Here is a 24,949-nt window from a genome sequence, read left to right as displayed (position 1 = left end):
TATTGCCTATCAGGATACAAATCAGATTAATTTCTTTTCAGGGTACATTAGTTTTGATATGGTGTATATCCTAAAACACTCTGCCTGTATAACTTGCTCATTTCTGCAGACATCCTTTGCTAATTCTTTCCTTGACCTGCTTTCTCTTCCTTTTTTTATTTCCCTAAGCAGAACTGGTTGGAAATCTCTCAAAATGTAAGTGAAACACGAGGTTTTTCTGAGATGCAAATGCTTCCGTTTCCTGACCAGTTCCACCATAGATGCCTTTCTTCTCAAGTGTAGTGGTATTCCCTTTCCTCCCATTTTTTTTTTATTTCTTTTTTGCACCTTTCTGTGGTCTTCAGTTTTTCTTCATCATCACCTCTCGTTGCAGTCACTCCCTGTGGGATGCTAACCCCATAGTAGTACACCTTCCCCCAGGACATTGCTTCTGTAATCCCTGGGCCTTTCATTCTATTTTTACCCCTTTTTGAAATGATTGGGATTTGGAGTAAGTCCCAGGGGCGCAGAGCTTTTGAATCCAAATTTTAGTCCTTTTAGGTAAAAGCAAAGACTAGAGACTCAAGAGCGGGGCAAATCAGGGATGTCTTTTTGGCACATGGTTGTTTTCCTCCATGGAACTGTAGCTTTCCTTTTACTGATGGTCTCTCAGTACGAACTAACAGGAGTAGATCTAGTAACAGGAAAATGGGCATCTTGATTGAAGTCCCATCTGTCAGAAGCTTTGTTCACTAATAACTTAGTCAGTAGGAATCCCATTTGAGTTTCCTCCTATTCTGTGCTGTGTTTGTTTCCTTGGAGCAAGAATTTATTGCTATTTTTTAATGGAAAATTAGTAGCAAGTAATTTTTATTACGCCACATTGCTCTGACTATTAGCTGCCTAGTAAAATCAAGTAACTAATTTTATGCTAATTTATGATAATGTAAAACATCTTTAAATGTAAATTTACCCTAAAAATGAAGAATCTGTCACTTAAAATGCATCATATGCTTCCTTGTAATGACTGATCTTAAGGACTTGGTTATAAATTCACCTTACAACTAGTTTAGTATGGATGATTTCTTCTTTTAAGCATTTGGCATCCTTTAATGACAACCCCTGCAGTGGCAAACCATCACAGAGTAAATGCAGCTGGCTTGCTGCACAGTCATGAATGACATTGCATTTAGATATTAATAATTGAAGGCTCTTTGTGTATTCCTTCTGGGTTCTGTATATAATTTATGGATCATAATGCTACTCAAAAACGTAGGGGGGGGAATTTGTTGAGCAAAGAGGTTGGCAGGAGGCTTTCTTTGCTAATAACTGGGCCTTCTAGTATATACATTTTTTTAACACACTGTAAATGAGAACATTTGGAATGGCTGATTAATATGCTACCTAGTAGCATTGTCCTGTCACTGGTTCACAAAAGCCTGTTTCTTGTTTTAGCAAGCTCTACAGACAAGAGCATTTAGATTTATAGGAACTGTGGAATTACATACCTCTCTTCATTTTCCACCTTTCAGCCTTACGTTTCAGAAATGGGTAATACTCTGCTGTTCCTTCTAGAAACCAGAAGTGAGGTCCCTTCCCTGAGACCTTTCTCAGCAGGTCTCATTTTCTAAGCAGAGGATCAGTAATACTCTGTACTTGCCACTGTGCCATTCGTCTTAAGAAGTACCTGTGTTAAGTGCATGTGTTTAAGAAAAGGTTCTAATCCAGTACTGCCATGAGTGTGCAAAAGCACTCTAGTGATAGCATGCAGATGGCAAAAGCAGATTTTACAGCAGGTTTTCATGTGATAGTTTAAACAGTGTTGCCAGTTTACTGGGTTTTTTTAACTGATAGAGGGGTCCAAGGCTGGTGGACTAGGGGTGGCAATGATGATGCCTTTATTCAATGATGAGCATCCTCCCCTCCTTTTTTCCTGCAGGAATTAAGTACTGCACAGGGTCAGTCCCTTCTTTAACAGACTTGCAGGCATTGTGTTGTAAATTCAGTGGCTCTAGTACTTTCCAATGCAAAAAGGAACACTGTTGGGTTTTAAATGTCTCATGCTATAGTAGTTCACACAGCACCGAGTGCCATAGAACCAGAGGGGAAAATGACAACTTCTAAAAAACAGATACTTTTTTTTTCCTACTGTTTGTTTATAAACATACTGTAATATTTTGTTGGCAGCTAGGGGCTTAAAATTATATTGCTTTTAAGAATATTTGTAAGATCAGAATCAGAAATGTGACTGGACCTGGGGTTTATGCTTAGTTGCTCCTTCTGTTCGAATGTGTCCTAAATAAATGGTAGCTGTGCTACTTCCATGTGAAGCATCTCCTACCCTTGGAACACTATTGCTGGAAAAGAGTCTTTGAGAGGAGGCAAAGTACTCCAGAAAGCTAGCATCTCTCCCCGACATTTTTGGTAATATCATTTTATATGGAAAAGGGGAGAGGATTTTCTTTAAAATACAGTAAATAAAGTGTTTTTTTCTTTTAAATTTTTTGGAAGTGAAAACTATTAGTTGAAATGTAAATCAGGACTGTTCAGACATCATTTATTTGCAACCATCCCCTCCTTCCTCCTGCCTCTTGTGCCATTACATCTTTTGACTTGTTTCATGTGTGGAGCCAATTCACAAGCAATTTGAGTCAGGCTTTGAAACCATCTTGCATGGACATTACTTTGATGATCATAATTTCAGGTTGTCAGTCAGTTAGATTTGTCATCTTCTGCACTGAATCAGGATCACATCTCTGTGGCTTCTGAGACTGCTTTGATTTGTTTCTACAGGAATGGAATAACCAACTGCCGGATGCGGACAGAAAGCGAACAGTCCTGTGGCTCTCCAGTTGTTAGCGGTGACCCAAAGGAGGATCACAACTACAGCAGTGCCAAATCTTCCAACCACAGGAGCACATCACCTGCAAGTGACTCCATTTCCTCTTCCTCTGCTGACGACCAGTATGAATTTGCAACTAAAGGTAGCCAGGACAGCAGTGAAAGAAGTGAAGTTAGCTTCCAGAGCCACGAGAGCCATAGTGAAACAGAAGAGGAGGACAAAAAGCAACATCGGAAGGAGACCAAGGATTCTTTAGCTGACAGTGGATATGCTTCCCAGCACAAGAAAAGGCAACATTTAATGAAGGTGAAAAAAGTACCAAGTGACACACTGCCTCTTAAAAAGAGACGTACAGAAAAGCCCCCTGAGAGTGACGATGAGGAGATGAAAGAAGCTGCAGGATCACTCCTGCATTTGGCAGGAATTCGGTCCTGTTTGAACAACATCACCAATCGGACGGCAAAGGGGCAGAAAGAGCAAAAGGAAACCACAAAAAATTAGAACAAATAAATGATTTGTTTGAACTTACAAAGTTTTGTTTCATCACGTCAGGTGAATTCTAATGATTTGTGGCAATATCAGCAATTTTTTCCTTTTTTGTTTTTCTATTTGTTTTTGGTTTGTTTTTTTTTTTGTTTCTTTTTGTTTCTTTTTTTTTGACCCTTAAGATTTTTATTTTTAAAGGAGATTGAAGCCATAGAACTCATACTGACACTCAGCTTATTTACAAAAGTTTTTCATTACCTGAAGACAAAAAGTTAACAAATAACAAAAGCCAGAATCACCATTGCTTTCTCCGGCTTGTCAAAAATGCATGGTTGAATACGCAGTGACATCAACAGTAATGCGATGGGAGTAAAACTGGGCACTTGGAAATCCCTCTTACACTAGAAGAGCTGTGCATAATTTAGTAATCTTTCAGGCCTGGCCCTTAAGAATTGTTTTTAATGGCCTTACAATTGGGTTAGAAGTGAATGTGAATAAAGAGATTTGGGGGAAGGAGGAGGCACGTACTTCTCAACACCAAGAACAGCAGCACTTGGATACGTTGTGCCATAGAAGTCTTTGGATGGCCACTGGTGGCAACTACGCAAACCGTAATGCACTTTTAGTGCTTCTCATACTATACGTGGCTCATAATGTAAAGACTGATAACTTCAAGTTTGGGGGAAATTTGAACTATGTATGCAATGGGTTTCAGTGAAATAACAAGAAGAAAGAGGAGGGGAGGTCACTGTTAGTAGCATCGTTAATCATTGAGTTCTGTCTTCTATATTAAATTACAAGAATGTTCAAAAAGCCATAAGCCTGAAGATTGGCACTGTGTGCAAAAAATAATAGTAATAGGGAAAAACAAGCTATGTCTTCTAAACTGCCTGAGTAAAAAGCAATCGACTCTGAGAAATTACAGTAGATATTAAGGGAAAGAAATACATCAGAATCTGTTTCTGTGGATCAAATCCTTGATCTAACTGGGGAAACAAAGCTACAAAACCTGCCATTAGTAGTATTCTGTATGTAAAAATAAGAGGAAGGCATATTGGTGAACAGTAAAACTCAGAAGTTCAACAAAAGATCTCCTACACTGCCCTCTGAAATGAGAGCGCAGTTACCGTCAGTCAGGATTCATCTGTGCAAAAGTGACAGCAAAAGTTTCCAGATCAACCAGCGTAGCCAGCAGAAGAAATTTGATCCACATTGCATGGATTCCTTTTGGGAGGGGGGGAATACAAAAAGCAAACGATTTTTTTAATTCAAAGATGACAAAGTTCTTGTAAGGTAAATAATGTATTTAGCATGAAGCATGAATTATTTTCATATAAATATAGAAATTAGAGAAAAAGGCTATGCCTCTAATTTTTAAGCCCTTAGGCTTAGAGTTGTTTTTTTGGGGTTTTATTTTTGTTTGTTTGTTTGTTTTGTTTTTGTTTTGGTTCCTTCTTTTTTTGTTGTTGTTGGGTTGTTTTGTTGTTTTTTTTTGAAGCAGGTGTTTAAGGTTTAACCTTCTTCAGGGACAAACACTGACTGTTGGGGAACTTACTCTGCAATATTAAAATCTTCATGCTCTGGTAGGGCTTGGATGGTTGAATTAAACTGCCTTGTCTGCACATTCAGCCCTGCCCCCTACTTCTGTTTAACAAAAAAACAAAAACAAAAAAAAAAACAAGTAAACTGTGTCCTTTCTTCGTCTGTACATGTGTAACATGACGCAATAATCTGAGGGCAAATTCAGTAGTGAGTGTGTATGACAGAATCAAGAGAATAATGGAGGTTAATTGAGGAAAACTCTCTGATTTGATTCAGGAATAAATAGACAAGAAAATAGCTTTGCTAATTTGCCATGAGAAAATGAAGTTAGGAAAGAGCCTTACTGAGGTGTCCGGAGAATAACCAGTGTTACAGAGTGTGATTCAGGTATAGTGCTATTCTCCTGGTGATGACAGCTCCTGGAGATCCCTACAGCAGAGGGAAACTGTGAAATAAATAAGATAGTCTCTCTCACCCAGATTCATGAATTTGGCATGATAAATTCTACACGTAGAATATACTAGAGGCAAGAAGAAAATCCCAGGAACCAAACACTTGACAGAACAAAATGGTCTGTTTCTTAAAAAGACTGCAGGTTTATATTTATCCTTAACAGCTGTTTTCAGGCAGCAGTTTCACCAGGATGGATCTAGTTTATGGAGAGTGATTTAAAGAAGGGTTTGACTTCCCACTCAGGGGAGTGAGCTAAAAATTGCTTTTGGAGATGCCTGTGGTGTGTGTTCAGTTCGGGGTGGAAGCACTGAAGGGCAGGCTGGCTGGACCTGTTCCAGTGCTCTGGAAGCATTTTGCCATGTAACAAACAGGGCCACACTAAAGGCATCACAGCAAAATGGTGCTTCTCTTCCATTTCACCCAGATCCTGGGATCTTCAGGAGCTGCCTGACAGCTGCTGGAGCCCAGCACAACTGCCAGCTATGCAGATAAGGAAGGAGAGAGACAGTGATAGTGCAAGGAACAGCTCTCCGCCTCCCTCAGCTGATTCCCAGTGGGGTTGGTTCCCAGCTTTGGTTAAGTCAGGGGTACATCGATACTAACTTTTGTTGGCTGCCTGCAGCCCTTAGAAGAAAGGGCTTGGAAAATGGGAAGGACCAGTCCCTTGGCCAGCTAGCACAGAGGTGAATGAGCCATAGCTTTCCTCATATGTGATTGGACTGGGGTAATTGGCTTCTGCCCCAGTTCATGCTCCTTACGGCCAGAGTCCGCAGATAGTGAACCACACCGCCACTGCACAAGAAAACTGGTTCCTTCTGCGTTATATGGACTTTGGGGAGAGTAATTTGAAATACACATACTACAGTATCAGTTTGCCACTACCTTTGCTCATTAGTGCACAGTTGTACCAGCTCAGGGGTGGTTTAATACTTACCCAAAAGCAGTGTTGAAAAGCCAGATTTAGTGGCAGAAAATACACTCAAACCATGGCTCAGCCATCTCTGTCCTCCAGAGAAAGCGATGTGGTTGTGTGCTGGTGGCCGGATTCTGTCCACAGTCACGACACTAGTTCCAGAGCAGCTTCACTGATTGCAGTGTGTCAGTGCAAATGAGATCCGTGTCTGCTGATCAAGTACCATTCATTAATGTGGACTCTTGGTGATGAAGTATATAATTACCACTAGTATTACTCACCTTAGAAAGCAGTCATTTTGCATAAATATCTAATTAGGCAGGTTATCTCTATATACATACATATAATCTAAGACTTCAAAAACTCCTTTATATACTTGCTGCTAAACCTAAAATGTTGGCAGGCATCTATTTTCATGTAAAATTTGTGGCTCCTAGTCTGATCTGCTGAAGAGGTGTTACTCGGTAGGAGTTTACAAAGTTACATTCTGAAACCAGCAGTTTGGCTGGGGACTAATGCCATCAGCAGATTATTTCTTGCATTTAAAAACAACTGGCACTTATTGACCCTTACTCTGACTGTTGGTGAGAAGTACCGAATTTGGGTTTGTATAAAATACTTAGGAGTCACCTTTTAACCCGTTATTGTGCCTGGCTGACAATGGCAGCTTTGTCAGACCAGTCAGGCAAGTTCTCTCCTATTATAACAATTGAGACTGATCTGTTTTCCAAAATATACTATGTCAGTTTTTCAATCCAGTTGTCTCTGACTGAATCATGCCAAAAGGGAGTGGTAATTGCACTGTATTACTAACTTGCCAGACATGAGGTGGTTTGGGTTTGCTTGTTTGCTTTCCTTACTAAGCCATTTTAGGGTGAGAAGTTGTCAGATCTAACTTTCCATTTTCCTCACTCTATCAGTATTGCCAAATTAGCATTTCTGCAAGACAGGTGGGGCTTGGGGAATCCCAGTATGTCAGCAAGCATTCAGTGGTGAGTTTCAGGGAGGCGTGAATTGTAGGGGTCGCTGGACTTCATGGTGGGTTCCTTTGGAATATGCCTTTTGCAGCAAGAGGCTCTTGCAGGCCAGAGCTAATATCACAAGCAGATTTCACCAGTGTCTGCAGGGAGGTGAAATCTGCTGGTTGTGCTTAATGTTCTACAAGGAATTGGATGTCCTACTGCATTTTGATGCAGATCCTGCCTGCATTTAAAATTTCAAGCACAGGTGTTGAGCAGCTTTAATGTATCACCCCGTAGCTGTTTCTGAAAGCAGTCTGATCCTGATCTTCTCCTGGCAAAGCCAGCAGTAGTTCTGCCAAGATCACAGGGGTTCACAGCTGAAAAGCCTGATGTGGGAGCGAGGAGGTGTGCCATGTATGACTAGATAACTCTTCCATGACTGTTCTTTCTGGCAGTTCAGTTGAGGTCCATACTCTGGCTCCTCTCTTAAATTAACAGGAGAATGGAATCTCAAAGGAGAGGCATCAGCTCCCAGTGTTCGACTGAATTACTGTCTACCTTTGGAAAAGATACAGAGAAACTCTGGGGGCTGCATTCTTCACTGGAGTGAGGTACAGTTACATCGACATGCTTTAGCATGAGAATGAAATCCTAAATTGTACACCAACTGGCACCAGGATAAAATGACCAAACACACTTTGTCCCAGTTTCTGGGTAGCAGTGATTGATTTTCACTGAGATTGTGGCTTCCAAATTGTCTGAAGATCTAGATAGGCGCAATCTGAGGTTTTCTAGGAGGTGAAGGTGTCTGATCTCACTTGCCATCAGCGGAGCTATAGACACCCAAGTGCTCCTGGGAACCTTCCCTGTTTCACTGTTAACTGTTATTACCAGTTTTTCTTGACTCTGTCCCTCAGCATTCTTTAAAGCTCTCCCATGCTCTGGGATCAGAATAAATTTATTGGGAGAATGCATTTCCACTTTAAGATGCAATGCAACTTACTTCACTCCATGGGGAATGCAAACCCAGCTCCTTCAGGTATGTCACTGCTGCCTGAATAGCTCATTGGCATATTTTACAGGAAATACCTTGAAATGTTTTCTTGACTTTGCCACCAAAAGGGCATTTGAACCATGCATCCTCTTGATTGTAACAGAGTATCAGTGTTGACCGTTCGACCAGTTAAGTTTTAGTAGTGTTCTTCACAGCCCTCCAGTAATATATCAAACACTGTTATGCACATAATGCAGCACTGTGATCTAATTTAAATAATACTTTTTTATTATTTATACTACTATATGTAATATACATCAACACTTTGCTATATAACCTAAGTGATAACCCTCTTCTTAGTTAACTGCCAAACTTCGAATTTCTGTTTGGTTTATATTGCAGTTAGCACAGTTACCAAGTTGTAATGATGTCTCTTTTCCTTTGAAATGGGATGTGTAAGTCGAACTATACATTTTGTGTGTTTCTGTTTTGAGCTGGAGTTTATAAGGATTTACACACAACATTCGGTGTTCTGTATAAATCTGCATACATTTGTGAATTCATCCGTTAATCCCCTTTTATTTAGAAAGTATTAATTGATGGTGGTTTATTAGGGGGTTTGTTCTTGCATTTTTATTTTTAGTACTGGTTATTCTTGAATTAAGCAAAGACTTGTCAGCTGGGTTGCTTTACCTTTGATCGTGTACATGACCTTATAATTCTTCCACAGTTCAGCAAACAAGTACTAGCTTCACTGACCAAAAAAAGTCTCAACCTAATGTGTCTATGGTGCTGTATTTTGCTGGTGTACATTTAAAACCAGAACTGATTTAAAGGTCACTGTTGAGTTGTTCTAATAAGTAGCCTTTCCTGGTTTTGGGAGTTTGGGTTTTGTTTTAGCATTGAAACAAAGTATATTTATCTAAAGCTATATAATGTTTTTTTCTACTGTATCACATTTCCTTTTGCAAAGAGGGGGAAATCAACCTGGTGTAACATCCTTTCCCAGTTGATGGAAGGGAGTTTTGTTTCACTTCTTTATTTTCAGTGGATTTCATTGGGCCTTGGATCTGGCCAGCAGTGATGAGAGCTCATCATCTGAGGGCTTAAGGGATAAGGGACAACTCATGCTGGCCCTCAGTGCTAGAAGAGATTTTACTGGATACTGTAATTCCATGCTGGATTCTAGGATGGCTGATCATCTAGAGATGGGAATCTTTGTCATTTTTTTTTTGTGGCCTGAAATCCCGAGACTTTTCTTTTTTCATTCAGATGACATTGAACTTGAGTACATCTTTCAGTTCCTAGAGCATTCTACATTTCCTGAGTACATGTGTGGGACAGCAATTGAAAGTCATACCTGTATCTGATAACCAGTTCCCGTGCCTGCATCATTCACACTCACTACTTAAAACTGCCATGATGTAAAATGTCGGGGGGAATGATTTGTGTGTGTATGAAAAGCATTATGGACTTGTACATTTTTTTTTTTATACTCTGATCTGTAATTTCTGAAATATTTTGTTTTACAGAAAAAAAAGTGATAAAGCAATCAAAAGACCAAGAGATTTAGTATCAATGCTTGAGGGTCACAGGACCTTAACTGGCCAATAAGTTAATTTAGTACAGAGATAAGCCAATTTTTTTCCTGTATCTGAAACTGCCAACTTCATCAATATTAAAACACAAACTGTGGTGGGGAATGAACAGTGATGTTGAGTTGTATTTGTGTTTACCTAAATGAGCAGTCCGAAGGCAAGTGCAATCAGCTGATCTTTAGGAAATATGAAAATGTTGATTTAGAGGCATACTTGCATTTTACATTTTCTTGATGTGTAATCATATTGCCAAAGACAAACTATTTCATCAATTATTATTGTAAATAACACTTTCCCGAAACCTACCATAAAGTTTCTGTGATGTATTGTCTTCCAGTTGCAATAAAAATTACTGAGTTGCATCAATTGAACAGTTGTAGTTGTGTGAATATTCAGAATATGCCCAGTTATTAAGGAAAGGAGGAACAACAGTGAGGTTCTTTTTAATAAGTGAATTCCTTCACTATTAAATAGTTCTGTGGGATGTTAGGTGCATCTTCACTGCAGTAGGTACCAACTCACGTTAATTTGCTGCCATGCGCAAATGGCTATGTGTACTAAATGGGTGTTATGTTAGGGCCTGATCTTCCTTTCTCAGCAGTTCTGCAGCTTGGAAACAAAACCGATTTTGCTGGGAACTGTGTATTTTTAAAAAGTCAGCAACAGTCAGGAGATGCAGTAATAAACATACCAGCAGTGTAGATACACATAAAACATCCTGAAAACACCACCTTCTAACCTCTGAATGAACCCTCACAGGCTTTATTCTGGTTTCTGCAAGACTAGGACCCTTTAATTCTTTTGCCATGTTAGTCCTTTACCTTGTGGCACAAAAGGACTGTTTGCAGTAGGAAATCTGTTGGTCCAAAAGCTTCCAAGCTGGTTGCCTCAATTGCCCAAATCTGTAACCAGCCAGAGGCATCCTGTGCTTCAAATACTTGGAGCCTCCCGTGGTCACCTTGGGCTGTTGCAGGAATCAGTAGTGCTGTTTGCTCACTGGTGCTAAAAACTAGCCTGTCCGGTGCCACTCTGTGTAGATCCAGCAGTCCAACACAAGTCCAGAGCCGAAGAACACAGTGCGAGAGTCTCTCTTCAGAGAGTTAAACTGGGTAGTAAAATCTTATAAATAAAATCATTCCACAAAGGCTGTTGTTGTTCTATGAACAGCCCTGTGTGTTTATAGGTTAAACTTTTAAAAGGATGGAGAAGGAAAAATGCTCTCTCAGTCTTTGATCAAACAAAAACGTTTCTCACGTGGTCTGAGATGCTGCTGAAGCAGGAGGGTGGTTCTCAGCTGCATAATGAGAATGCATGGTTGCTGAAGCTGGAACTCCATCTGCCCCGGAGCTATAGAAGTGTTACCCTCAGGTGTCTCAACACCATCCTGAGCAGTTGGTATGGGAGATGACCAGAGCAGGCATCTGAGGGACAAGATGGATATAAACAGGTCTGGGGGGGAGGGAGTGTGGCAGAAGAAGCAAATGTGCAAGATGTACATAACAGAGCAGAAAGCAGTTCAGCCCCATATCTGACCAGCCAGTTTATACTTCAGTGTATTGCCTGAAAAGGTTTCAGTTTGTAACCTCTCCTCTGTGCCCGCTGCTGCAGCAATGGAACAGAGAGAAAAACCAACCTCAGCCACTGAGATGAGATGAGACTGATGAGAAGGAAAAAAACACTTAACTGTGCTCTGGACTGTCTTCCTCTAATGGATCTCCCCCTCCCATCTGCTGCCAGTTAAGCAAGTATGACGCAGCATGGTCTAGGGATGGATCTGTAGCAACATGTAGTGGAGCAAGGAGACCCACGGCCTCCACAGCTCGCCAAGAGACTGGTCTTGGGCTTGTTTCAGCATAGGGCATTATGTGAGGGCCTCGAACTGTTTAAATCAGGCACACTATTTGAGATGCGGTGAACCCCAATTGTGCTGAGGGCTTTTTGTGCAACCCTGCTGTTTGCGTGCTATGGGCAAAACAGTCTCAAGCTGCAAATTTTACTTCATTGCCAATTAACACAGAAGTCTGATTGCTCATTTGGGTATTTATAAAGGATACAAACAATCGACCACTTACATAAACACCTGTCCTACCTCCAGCTTCAACAGCCTTATTTCCATCATGGGTTATGCTCAGCATGGTGGTAGGGCTCCTGCCCCTCCTCAATGTGTAGAAATGGATGTGGTTGTGTAAGTGTGTGGTTGTATAAGTGTGTAACAGCGCATGGACAGGACTAGGAGCTTTTACACTGTGAATTTTGCCCAAACAGCCCGGGTAGCGCTGACAGGGTGCTGCATACTGAGGTGCAGAGCTACCACACATCCTCATCCAGACACTCCTGCAGTCTCCTGGCTGAAGTTCAGCAGCCACATGGCCAGAGGTGCGAGGCTTCGGGGACCCAAATAAGCAACAGCACAGATCTCACCTGGTCAGGGCACTCCAGGGAAACCTTGGCTTCCCGGGATCACCCGGCTTGCTTGCAGGAGCAGGTACCTGATGGGTGTCTTGCACTACACAAAATAGGCAAGTCTGTATGGCCTCCATGTTAAATTCCTTTTTTTACACAACAACGTATGTTACTACAGACTCCACCGTAAAGGGGCTGCATTTTACCCTTCTGCTTACGTATGCACACAGCCTGGTGAAGTTGGCATGAAAAGAAAGAAGCGCATGTAAGTAATGACAAAAAGCTTTGTTCTATGAACCCCAGATCCTGTATTAAGCCAGGAAATGAAATAACAATGGTTTCTGTGACCGCTGCTTCTCAAGAAATAAAGGCATAAATCTTCAGCTTTAATACAGCATGCTGCTTTGACTGGGCACGTTCAACCAACATAAAATAATTAAAGAGTTTTTAAACTTCATCATAAAATAGGGATGATTAACAATGGTGAGAAACTCTACGGAAAACGCTGCACAGCAAACATCTGTCAGAATAATAAACACACTCTGCTTTTCATCTTACTCTGTTTGACATAAGTTTGATTGCCTATAAATCTGCAGGTTTTGTTTATATTCCTATTTGTGTTGGAATTGGTGCCGCTCTGTATTTGATCGCAGTGCTGCTATTCACTGTGGTGTAAGAAATCAAATAATGACTGTGTATATACATCAATCTGAGCATTACAGCAGAGCAGGCTGTAAACACATTTTAAAATCTCCACTGATCATCATAAGCAATGTTCTCTCCAGGTCTTTAAGGACAATCAATTTCTGGAGGCTTTTCCCAAATAACTGGCATTGAAAACAACAGCATCTTTTTGGTAGCTTGGTCCTGAAATGCAGCGTTTTCCTGCTGGTGAGACACAACTTCTCCTTACCTGTCTGCTTCCAGACAGTTAGGCAATGCACCACGACAGTGATGACAGTTTTCTCCTCCTGTGTTTTTAAATGAATGTTAGTCCATCCTACAGCAAAGAGGAGGGAAGCGCCTTTGGTAGGTGCACCTTAGGAATCGGAAGCTGTGCGTTAGGGACACCCTGTAACTCAGCTGCGTATTGCGGGATGACGCAGCAGATTCCTCCTGAGCCAACATTTCCATATGTACACACCCAGTCTTAAAAAACAAATGGCTATTGGCAAAATGTAACAGAAGAAGTGGGATGAGTTAAAATGACAGCCGAGAGGTTGGTGACATGGCTGTTCTGCCTTTAATTAGGACAGGCAAACAGCCTGTTAAAATAATACAGTCTCATTCCTTTGCAGCTTTGTTTTCACATCTCTAAAACAGGGATCAGTCTGTGATGCAGCGACCTGATTTTAATCATCATCTTACATAATCTCTGCAATCACAGTAAAGAGCAGTGCTGTTCAGTGATTTTAAAAATAGCTTTATTCTGCCAGCAGCATGCTAATTAATAACTTGCTTATTCCAACCTGGTTCATTCACCATCTCAGTTCCAGAAGCCGCACTACCGGGGGTATAATCAAATACAACTGGCTTTGCCTATTACAGTACTGTAAGAAGCAGATCATCAATCAGGAGAGCAGCTCCTGTTCCTGATGGCCACTGCCTGCTACCTCCTCTTGGCGCAGCAGTGGGAAGGAGACATGCCTGCAGCAAATCTAGCTGGTGATCCACCATGCAAAAAAAGCAATGGATTTGGGGAATATTGTGCAAAAGGCTGCAAACAGCATTCAGTCAGCCATTTTGAACTGCTGAGCTTTGCAACAAGGTAGGGAGGGAGAGAAGGCAAAGGGAAGCTTCTGCCAGCTGCCAAGGAGTAGAAGATGGTAGCACTGCGGTTACTGGTGGTGCCTAAGGCATCAGGAGCCATGGGGAAAGGACTGGGGGAGATGCTCTGCATCTGCTGTAGGAAGCCAACCTGGCTTTATCTCTGCCAGCCTTTCTGCTTCTGAGGGACTTCTCCCTCACCACTTCCTAAAGCATTTTGCTTGCTCTGAAACATCAGGGCTGCCTGTTCTGTGCCACTGCTGCTACCATCCTGGCACTGTGGCTGCTCCTAACCACCTAGGGCCCAGCTGCTTCGTGTGGCTTCCTCACCTGGCTGCCAAAGCTAAACGCTACTAAAACTGCTTGGAGGGCTTTCCTGAACCTCAGTCAGGCTCAAGTCCGTTACCTCCAGTGTGCCGGGTGGAGGCTGATCAGTGCTGATGTGAGTGAGAACAAAATCACAGCTTGAAATTATTCCACCCGTTGAATGACTGGAAGAGACTCATCAACCATGTCCTGGGGACCATGTCAGGATATGTCTCTGCTGCTGAGAAACCACATTTCTATTCTCTTTTCTGTTTTCTCACTATCCTGTTTTGCTTCATCTGGACAACTGAACCATATCCTAGGTGGTAGCAGGCTGGCTGCCTCCAACAGGAAATCTGGGTGCTAAGAACCCTCTGCCACTTCTTATCTCTGTTTTTACAGCTATTTGCAAACAGAGCCCTCTGACTTAACCCCTCGTCTGACCTCTTAGACAGGGCTCACCTTTCACAAGGGTTGTGTTTGCTTTAGTAAGCTGGAGTGTAAACAAATGTGAAAACAGGGGACTGCTTGTATTTGGTGAGCAAGAAGCCTAATTGCTTCGGCACTTAGTGCTCCCACACACACAGTAGCTGTTTGCTTGCCTTGCTGCTTTACCACTCCCTTCAAATGAGGCTGCAGTAAAACTAATAGCTTGTGACAACGTATCTAACTGGAAGCAAATCAGTCACCTCCATCACCCTGGTAAGATCATCTCCATCGACAGTGGTGTTTACAGCGACTGGAGGGATCGTGCAGGGGACCCTGGTCTGTAGGACGAGTCACTGCCAGAGAAGGAAGGACCCAGCAAGGCCAGGCAGCCATGAGTAGCTGAGATCTGAAGCCTGCATTGGGTGCCCTGCTTTAGGGTTAAGCAGCAGTGGTAAAAAAAAAAAAAAAAAAGGATTAATTATTTCCAAGAGTTGGGAGTTTTCTTTTCCTGTTTGTTTGTTTTAAGCAATTCATCTTGAAACAGCCAAGTAATAACTTGTGCCTGGCTGTGTTTGCAAGGTGGAATTATAATCATTTCTGGATCAGGGTTGAGGGGCAGAAGAAAAGATTATTTGCTCAAAGGCAGGTAAAATTGTCTCCCTTCAAGTGCCATCCACGCAGACTGTAAACGCTACTAAAATATGTGAGAGCTCACTATGAGGACAACTGTCCGACGCATATAAAAATAAAAAGACAATCATATTTGATTCTAGAAAGAAGACGTGTTACTATAAAATACAGACTTTCAGACAAACAGAGAAGCTTGAAAGTGGCTGCCCAAGGAAGGGATGGGCTGCCAGAAGGATTAGTCCCTTGGAAGTTTTTCACTGGGGCATGGTCACGGTTTGCTGGTTAGGAGAGAGAAAAAGCCCCCGTGTGACTCAGGTTGCAAAGGACTGCCAGAGGGAAGGGATATGTTTGCTAAGGCAGAAATTCTTCCTGGAAGCCCGGGCTGGGATATCTGGGCCGGAGGCTCAGTCCATGCCTAGGTAGGCTGAGGACAGAGCCTGGAACTGTGGTAGGAGTGGGAATGCAAAGGGGCTGCCAAAGGAAGGGGCAATTAGCTGAGAAGTTCCTGCCCTGCCCACTTTTTCATCTGGGCCAGTGTGCTTTGCTTGCATCTCCTCAACAGTGAGACTTCTTAAATTACTGGGTCTCATCTCCTCAGTCTGATGGTGACATATCAACTCCTGGAAGAGACCCCAGTCTCAATCTCAGCATTATCCAGGATACCTCACTGCCTGTCTGTCTACAGATTTGAACTTTCAAACTGTATATTTTTTGCCTCAGTCTCTGTCTGTCACAGAGGCAAACACTGTGTGGATTTATTGCCTCTAAGTACACAGCACATCCTGGCTGGGCTTGAGTCACCTCTAGCAATAGACTTGCACTCTTCTTGTACTGTGGCTCATGCTTTCCCGAAGTCTGAATGTGGATGTTAGTTACACATCCAGAGAGGCATGTGGGGATATGTTATGACATGCAAACCATTCCATTGCTAACTGGTGAGGAATATCCTCAGTCTGCCGGAGCTAACACCACTCACGCTGTGGGGAGGATGAGAGACTGGTTGGTGGGACCCCTGGGTGCAGGTACACAAGGTGGTTGGTACCGAATGAACTACCCAGGGTACAGGTCAGTGCATCCCAGCCATGCTGTGCTGAGCAGCGGAGCTCAGTTCCCCCTAGATAGTACAGCAGGAAGACACTTTGTGGACCAGCCCTGACACCTCTGTATGGCATTGCTGCATAGACATCAGCAGGACTGTGCACTTGGGTCATTCATTGTCCTACATTGGCAACAGGGATGATCAGTGTCTGTGAGACGCTTGAGATAATACTTTTGCACTTCACTCTCCATGGGCACCTTTTGTGCTGTACCACTGGGTCAGCAGGACAGGCAGCAGCTGTGCTGGTCAGGGGAGTCCTGTGTAAAAGGTCAGAAATGCTTTCTGCATAGATCCTTAACGTGGCAGAGGAAGGTTGCACTGCCTCGCATCATCTTCTAAGCAAACCTACTCTGTTTTCAGTGCAGGGATGGATGCTCCAGAGCAAAATTCTTTTTAGACATAGAAGTATCCTCACATGCTCATCAGATTTAATATCAGGGTAATAACAGACATTAATGGCCCTGACCAGCCTCATCTGGGGTCTCCACCTACACCCCTGATGACAGACCCAGGAGCCCCATTTCAACTCAGCCCCACGCTGTCAGTCTTTGTCTGAGCTGTGCTGCAGAAGTACCAGTCTCCTGCTCAGCCACAGCCATGCCTGTGCCTGGCTATGGACCCTGTTGATCCATATCCTGACCTGCAGACTGACTTCCCAGACATGCTTTGTCACTGTGGACCTGCCCAGCAATTGCTGGACTGTATCCAGCTCTGGTTACCATCACTGAACCTGATTCCAACCATTGTCTTGACCTCCCAGCTTCATTTCAGAGCTGCCTCATAAGCACAAATTTCCCTGATGAGATCTGGATTCTTGGTAGAACCTGGCTACTGTCTCCAGGTCTGCTCTACTCACCTTTTCAGTATTGTGGGGCTGGTCCATTCTGGAGAGGTCCCTGTCTCTTATGGAGCAGCTTGCCTTCATGGCTGGCTAGCACCAAGGTGGAGTCAGGCCTCATAATGCTCCTTAAAGAGACACAGGACTCAGGCATTACAGATGCGGCATGCTGCGTCATGAAGGTAGCACACGATTTGCTCATCTAATCGGTTCAGTAGGCTGGAAAATATAACTAATTCATTTAAATTGATACTGAAAAAAAGTTGTCTAAATGTCTAATCAAGTCCAATTAGAAATGTAAGTGGATTATGTTTTCCATTGGGATACAAACAACAGCCTTTTTTTTAATCACCAGTGCTGGTGTCGAAGCCATGGGTTTGCACTCGCCGCAGCCCTGAAGGCATACCTCTTGCATGCACTGTTTCTTTCATACAATCAACCAGGTTGGAAAAGACCTTTAAGATCATCAAGTCCAACCTCTACTCCAAGACTGCCAAGTCCAACAATAAACTATATCACTGAGGCCTCATCTGCTCGGGTTTTGAACACTTCCAGGGACGGTGACTCCACCACTTCCCTGGGCAGCCTGTTCCAATGCCTGAGCACCCTTTTGGTGAAGATTTTTTTTCCTAATATCCAATCTAAACCTCCCTGGGCACAACTCGAGGCTGTCACCTCTTGTCCTATCACTTGTTACCTGGGAGAAGAGACCAACCCCCACCTCACTACAACCTCCTTTCAGGTAGCTGTAGAGATCAATAAGATCCCCCTGAGCCTTCCCTTCTCCAGACCGAACAACCCCAGTTCCCTCAGCCGCTCCTCATCGCACTTTTGTTCCAGGCCCTTCATCAGCTCTGTTGCCCTTCTCAGGACCTGCTGAGGCCTGGGCTGTACCCATCCCCACTGACCCTGATTCCACCTCAATGTCTAATTTCCTACCAGAGCAGCTCACTGCTGGAGGCCACCCCCTGCCCGCATGGTGCAGAGCTGCTGTGCAGCTCAGAGTGGGCAAGCTCCCTTGCCTGCTGAGCCTGGGACACCAGGCACTTCTGGCCAAAGTGTTCCCTGTGTAACCGAAGCTTCAGCAGCCCTTACCCAGAGGCCTGCTCACAGTTCTGCTGGCGACACCATCAACTGTATCTGCACTGTACTAAAATAAAACAGTTCTGTCCTCTGATTTGGCTTGAAACCCCCTCCCCACAGCTACTTTGCCCTGGCCTGAACCTCACTTAGAAGAAATTTTATGACCAATAAATAACCAAACAGGTATAACCAATTGCGGAGGTAAAGGAAGGAAGCAAGAGGAGAAAAACTAAACCTGTGCTCTCCCCCATACCTGTTGCACCTGTTGCGCATTCGTATTGTCAAGTGAGAAGGCAAATCATGAGGTGACTGTATTTTTGGCATTTCTCAACTATGATCTAATGGTCAGACTAAAGTTTTCTTGATTTTTAGAGCAAATAATTACCTTTTTGTCAATACTGGCCCACAGGTACGATGCTCGTAATCTTATCAGAGATGCTTCCATCCAGGTAACCAGACCATCAGTCCTGGTTCCACTGAAGCTGGCAGCAAAACTTATATTGGCTGAGGAGCAGGGCTGTCCCTTTAATCATGCACATCTGTAGGTGTGGACATTTGGACATGTTTTACAATTTTAAGCTAATAGAAGGTTCAGTTACTTCTTTCCAAGCCTATAATTCTTGTCGTTTTCCTGCTCCCTGTTTCTCTGCACAGGCTATTCTGTACAACTGCTGCAAGCAATCTCCACAGGCACACATGAAAACGTAGCAGTGATTTTGCCCCTCTCCCCTCCTTCCATGCATGTTATCTCATTTTGCTCTAACGGACCACCTTCTGGGCAGGGTACTGCAGATCAAATTAAATATGCTTCTGTATCAACACTGCTCCTAAGCAAAATATATTGATTGGTGAAGCTTTGGACCTCCTTTAATCAAGTAATCTAAACAGGGCTTAAGCTTCAAAAGCCTGGTTATGCTCCTAGCTTCAAAGCTTTTACTTAGACTGAATTAATTTACCCTGGATGTTCTAATGCTCCCAGCAACCCTATGGATTATAATGTTAGAGGGTGCAATCATGGCTCTGATAATATTCCCGAAGCTTAGACAGTATTGATCATATGGTAAAGGCAGAAAGGGGTGGGGAACACAAGGCAAAAACGAAAAATTTAATATAAAGCAGGAGTGAATCTGTTCATGCAGGCTGCTGGGAAGGAGTATCATAAGGTGTTAACAGTTGTTTTTTCCTTGACTCAAGATCTATTCTGATATGGGCTGAGTGTCAAGTGCTCATTTCCAGACTCCTTCTTGCACAATATTGTATTATGTCATAAATATAATTCTTTGGCAAAAGGGAAGTTGGTTTGGATTTCACATGGAGTAGCTAGCACAACGCCGCTGAACATCAGTACAAGTTACAGTATTAGTCTCGGGTCTACTCCAGGAAATGGGAATGACATTATTTCCCAGTCCAAGTGAGAGCTAGAGCCATCCTGTGTAGCCACCTGATGCTAAATTATGTGCACTAATCACACAACTGCTTAAGAAGCAGACCTGGTAATGTTAAGTTGATAGTTGGACTTGATGATCTTAAGGGTCTTTTCCAACCTAAATGATTTTATGATTCTATGACACAAAGTCTCATCTTTATGAAGCAAGATGTTTATACTTGGAAGAACCAGTCAGGCTCTTCCATAAACCCTAGCTGGGCACCTGTGCAAAGACAGGGGAATCTCTTACCCCATGTGCAATGTAGTCTAAAGGTGCCATTAAATCTGATAAGGTTTGACCTTCATCAGTGAGAAGATAAATGTGACACAAACATAGCTGCACCCACTGCGGTGCTGATGCAGGGTCCCTCAGGGCTGCAGGCACATAAGCCAGTGGCATCTAGCAGTTTTATCATAAGCACCCAGGGCTGGCACCTTTTGTTTCTGTTCCCCTCAGCAAAGCCCTGGGACAGCCTGTGTGGGTAGCTCTACCCTGGCAGAGCACTGCCTGGTGAAGTCTGCAGAGGGGCTGGGGAGTAGGGCAGTTATGGTCCATCAGTGGAGGGTGGCAGAAACCCCTTGCCCTGGGCCCTGTCTGTGTTCCAGAGATTATCACGGAAACAGCATATTGCTGAATGAATTAAAAGATGATTTAAGGCAAATATAACTTTCACATTGTTATTAGGTGTCCAGGTAAAGGCTCATACTATTTTCAATACAGACTATCTCCTGCTTTGCAAAATTCAAAGCCTATGAAACGGTTTCACACAGAGAGCTCTGATTACTACAGTAATAATTTCTTCTAACAGCCTTTCAAACACTTAATAGAAAAAATAGTTCAAACTGTCTTCCCATCACACAGAAAATACCAATGTTCACAGTGTGAACTTTAAAATCCCATCTGATTAGTTAATGCCAACAATTATTAGTGTACTGTCAATTTAGATTTCTATTGTCCTCCTCCATTGATCTCACTCTCCATATACTGTGCAGTGCACATCACTCAAAAAGTAACTTTGCTATGCTGACTGGCTAGGGATAATTTTCTGTTGTGCTGTCAACTGGCAGTAAGTAAAATAGGACTTGGGCACATTTTCCTGTGACAGGCTCCCACCTTGCTGCTTACCACCAGTAGGACGGCATCTTTAAGGATACAGAAAGTGGCTTCAAGGAGGGTCCAGGGGAGTAATAGCAAGCAGAGTGCCACTTGTTTTTGTTTCTTATTCTCCTCTCCTATTTTATAAACCTTTGGGCACACACATATGGCAAGTTTTCTGTTTTCAGCATGGCAGAAATGACTGTTACCTCCCATGAGAAAAGACACAAAAAGGAGTTAAAAGGTCAATCACAGTCTATTTAAGATATCAATAGTGCTGCACCTGCTGTTTGGAAGGCACAAGCCTTCTAAACTATATTTTTCTTCTAGTCTGTTAGTGTCAGGAATCATATTCCTCTAAGGGGTAAGGTAAGGCAGCCTCTGGCATTTGGTTTTCCTGCTCCCAGCCCTAATTAAGCTTGAGTACTACTAGCAATACTCTTTATATTCTGATTGACTGTATTGTGGCCAACAGAAGCTTATCCTTTTTTGCACTTAGGTTCCAGAATGGGTTGAATTGCTCCATGGGCACTGATTCCTGAAGCAGGGTTAATATGGACTGCAGCTGCTAAAGCTGTGAATGAGGTGATCCCCCCAGCCCATGCTTCCCTTACAGGTCTCCCACCCTGTACTGCAGGATCCCTTAAAAGAGACAAGACCTTTAGACAGCTGCATCCCAGTGGAAGGGAGGGACTGACTTTTAGCTCTGCAAAATCTGTGCCTCAGGTTCACAGGTGTTGGAGAAGACTGAGGAAACTCAGTCCAGCTGATCAGCTCTGCTTAAGGTCACATAACAAAATCTCAGTCCTGAGTAAGTGTGGACTCCTTGCATACATGTCTGACTTCCTGGCACAAAACAGTAGGGGTTTTTCTATTTTATTTCCAAAGCCCTTGGAAACCGCATATAGAGAGTAGACATCTGGGCTCCTAATTTCTCTCTCCCTGTTCCTGCCTACCCTCCCCCCAGTAGTAATCCCCTTCTGTGCTGCCTGCAGGAGAAAATGAGTCCACTTGTTCCTCCTGGGCACTGCTGCCAGGCCATTTTACATAAGCATCCTTTTCTGTTCTCCATTGCAGGACACCACGTCCTGCTGGAGCCACTTGTTGTCTTTAATCTCTGAATGTAAACACAGAGATTACATTCCATTCTGTCACCAGTGTTCAGTGGATAACAGATGTGCTGTCATATCTGTGCTGCTTACCCTGGGCTGTGCTGATCACTCCCCTACTGGGCATGTGGCACTGGATCACTAGCCATCAGTGATAATACAGGCTAGGATAAGCCTTCCTTGCCCCCCTCTTCCCAAGGCTTTGATACATCAGGCTGCTCCATTCAACCCTCTATGGAAAGCTTTAGCATCATCTTCCTCATTCAGAGGTAGGAGGACATCGAAGTGGGCAGGCTGGGCTGTCTGTGTGGTCACATATGGGACTCTCCCCTCTGTCCTAATTGGTTTACCAGTGTTTAACCTTCCTGGCAGCTCCCACAGATTTGTCAGAGGTTAGAGAAGAAGTTTGTATTGAAATCCAGCTCTCACTACAGTACTGTGTGGCCTGATGGATCCGAACAGCTTTATGACAATGCAATGAAAATGCCAGAAACATTTATCTTGGACAACTCCTGAGCCCCAGCATTCTCTCTTTCCACTGGTGGAGCTGCTTTTAGGACAGGTGATGGAGAGCTTGAGATTAGACAACAGAGGGACTCTAAGTGATGTCTTCATTGCCAGAGGTAGGGGTGGGAGGGGTAGGTGTATATGCACATGCGTATAGGTGGGGAAATATAAGTCACAACTTGCTATGGTGCTGCAGGCTCCACCTTTGTGTAGATATCGGAGCTCGGCTGCAAATTCAGAAAGATGGGGTTACAGGCAACATCTCAATATAGGATAAGTCAAGGGAGTGTGTTCAGAGCAGAGGGACTGAGCTGTATGTACTCCTCACTGGCAGAGAGCTGAAGGCAACATGATTTTTATAGAGTGCAGGAGACTCCCTTCCATCCAAAGCCTGAGGCTTCCGACCTTCATCATGTTTGGCTACAGCATGGCTGAAAAAGACTTGCACCTTGCATCGTCATTGAAACCCCTGCTGCAGGTTTCTGTACAGGATGATTAGCAGCTGCCTACACATGTCAGAGCACATGTTGTCTGATTTTCATTGTGTTATGCAGCAAGGACTTGAAAGCACTAGCAGGGAAGATCAAGCATCCTTATATTGAGGAGGGAATGGAAGTTTACTGAGAGGCTGCAAAGCTTTCTGAGTTCCTGATCACTTATTTTGTATTCATGCGCCACTTTCAAGAAGAGGGTGGCAAGAGGGGGGAGAAACATTATGGTTCATTCAGTCATTCCATTAATAAACACAGGGAAAGGGTAGACAAAATTGGTTCTTGCTTAATGTTTTATCATTTGAACTTTATCTATGTCAGGAGATGAAGGATGGCAATACTGTACATCAGCTGTGCTGGCTGCTCTGAACAGACTGAACTTAGGAGCTCAAATTTGGGAATTTGAGCCTCTTCTCAAGCTCCAGCTCAGGCATGGGCAACTAAAACACAGCTGAGGAACAAGAACACAGACAGGCTTGGTGCCCAGCTCTCCCCCACATCAGCATTGCACAAGCCTGGAAAATTTATTTGCTTTCTGCACTAATGGGATCCAAGAGACTGCTTTACCTAACACAAACACAAATCTCTAACACAAACGTATTTGCAGTGCTTTGAACCAGCTTGCAAAAGTTGAAATAAAGAATGGTTTACACCAGTTAACTGCATTTATTACTCAGGTTTCTACTGGCTCATCAATCTGTGCTGGTCACACCAGAGAAAATTTCCCAATATAACCAAATCCCAAGCAGCAGAGCAGGCTGCATCCCAGGCTGTGTACTAAATTGCTGTTCGCTTTCTTCCCAAGTCTTTGTCTTCCTCTCATTTTCCCTCTCTCTCATCTCTTTTTTCCTTTCTTCGTGCAGAGAAGAGAAATGATTGCTAATGAATTGCAAGCATGGGGTATGAAAAGATCAGTTAATATGGCCCAAGTATTCAGTAATACAAATACATTAAAGTGATCAAGCAATGAATGAAAATAGACCCGAAGAGCAGGTTCCACTGAGAAAACATGTGAGAATGTAAATTAATGTGACTTGATGAAACTTGAAATGTCATAACACAGCAGGGCATACAACACATCAGAGGAAATGTGAAAATTATACTTTTTCCTGAAATCATAGTTTTCAAAAATAAGTGGCTTTTAAATTCTTCTAAAAATATAATAAAGGAATTAGCGTCAAGAAAAAGGTTATTGTTGTTTATCAGACTGCAGGCTCAGTCCACGGTGTCTTTTCACAGATATCTGCTTTTATTCCTCTAACTATGTAGTGGGAAAAGGAAAAGAAAAATCCTGAAGTCTTTCTGCTTGTCTGGTTCCCTCTTCTTAACTTTGCATAAGGGAAATTTTTAGTTGGTTGGAGGGTAAATGGCATGACTAGCCCATCTGTTGGGAAAAAGCTTTCCTTTCTTTCTGCCATGAGGGACGTCAGATTTTTCTGCTGGCCTCCATGCTAGAATATGGTCCTCACAGGGGTCTAAGACATGAATAGGAGGGAAGGATCCCTCCCCTATATATCCTTCCCCTACAGCCAGCAAGTAGTATGAGAATAGTTTTCCTTTCATCTGACACAGTGAATTTCTGTAAGAACAGTGACAGTGCAGCTCTGTAGAGTGAAAGGAGGAATTCCCACACACCACAAAACTGTTAGTTTGCTCCTCTGACTGCAGTGATCACGCATGGAAAATCCTCAGCCTTTTCCTCTAGCACTGAGTGCTCCATAGGAAGGCTGGATTCTGGCTGAAGATGGGTATCCTCTATGGAGTGTGTCCTAACTGTCCTTGTGCCAGCCACCACCTCTCTTCACTGTTCCAGCTGAACTGCTTTCCTTAGACTATTTCTCAAGTCTTTATTTCACCAGCCTCCCTAGCCTTCTTTCTCTCAATTGAGTTAATACACATATAGGAAGAATTAACAAAAGCCTATGTCCAGCTAGGGACATGAAAAGACTTTCCATACAAGAGAGTGTCTAGCAAGCAGGACAGTCTGAATCACTAG

The 24,949-nt window shown here is 43.1% G+C and overlaps 1 protein-coding gene across 9 annotated transcripts in view; it reads left to right on the top strand.

The window, feature by feature from the left end:
- Positions 1-4,988, top strand: part of FOXN3 (forkhead box N3) — a 211,950-nt gene extending 206,962 nt beyond the window's left edge. For 6 of the 9 annotated variants that reach the window (XM_057413410.1, XM_057413411.1, XM_057413416.1 and 3 more), the window contains 2 exons: positions 172-195; positions 2,773-4,988. In XM_057413410.1, the coding sequence (XP_057269393.1) occupies positions 172-195; positions 2,773-3,322 (574 nt within the window). In that variant the 3' untranslated portion in view covers positions 3,323-4,988. The remainder of the gene's footprint in view (positions 1-171; positions 196-2,772) is intronic. The other 3 variants (XM_057413417.1, XM_057413415.1, XM_057413414.1) reach the window with 1 other exon arrangement.
- Positions 4,989-24,949: the final 19,961 nt, after the last annotated feature.

This window comes from Pezoporus wallicus, unplaced genomic scaffold (assembly GCF_028554395.1).
Source record: "Pezoporus wallicus isolate ANWC-B61680 ecotype Strahan unplaced genomic scaffold, APGP_CSIRO_Pwel_v1 contig_3017, whole genome shotgun sequence".
In the NCBI taxonomy this organism is placed as follows: Eukaryota; Metazoa; Chordata; class Aves; order Psittaciformes; family Psittacidae; genus Pezoporus; species Pezoporus wallicus.
Note: the sequence above shows the minus strand (reverse complement) of the source record. Positions and strands in the feature narration are given on the sequence as shown.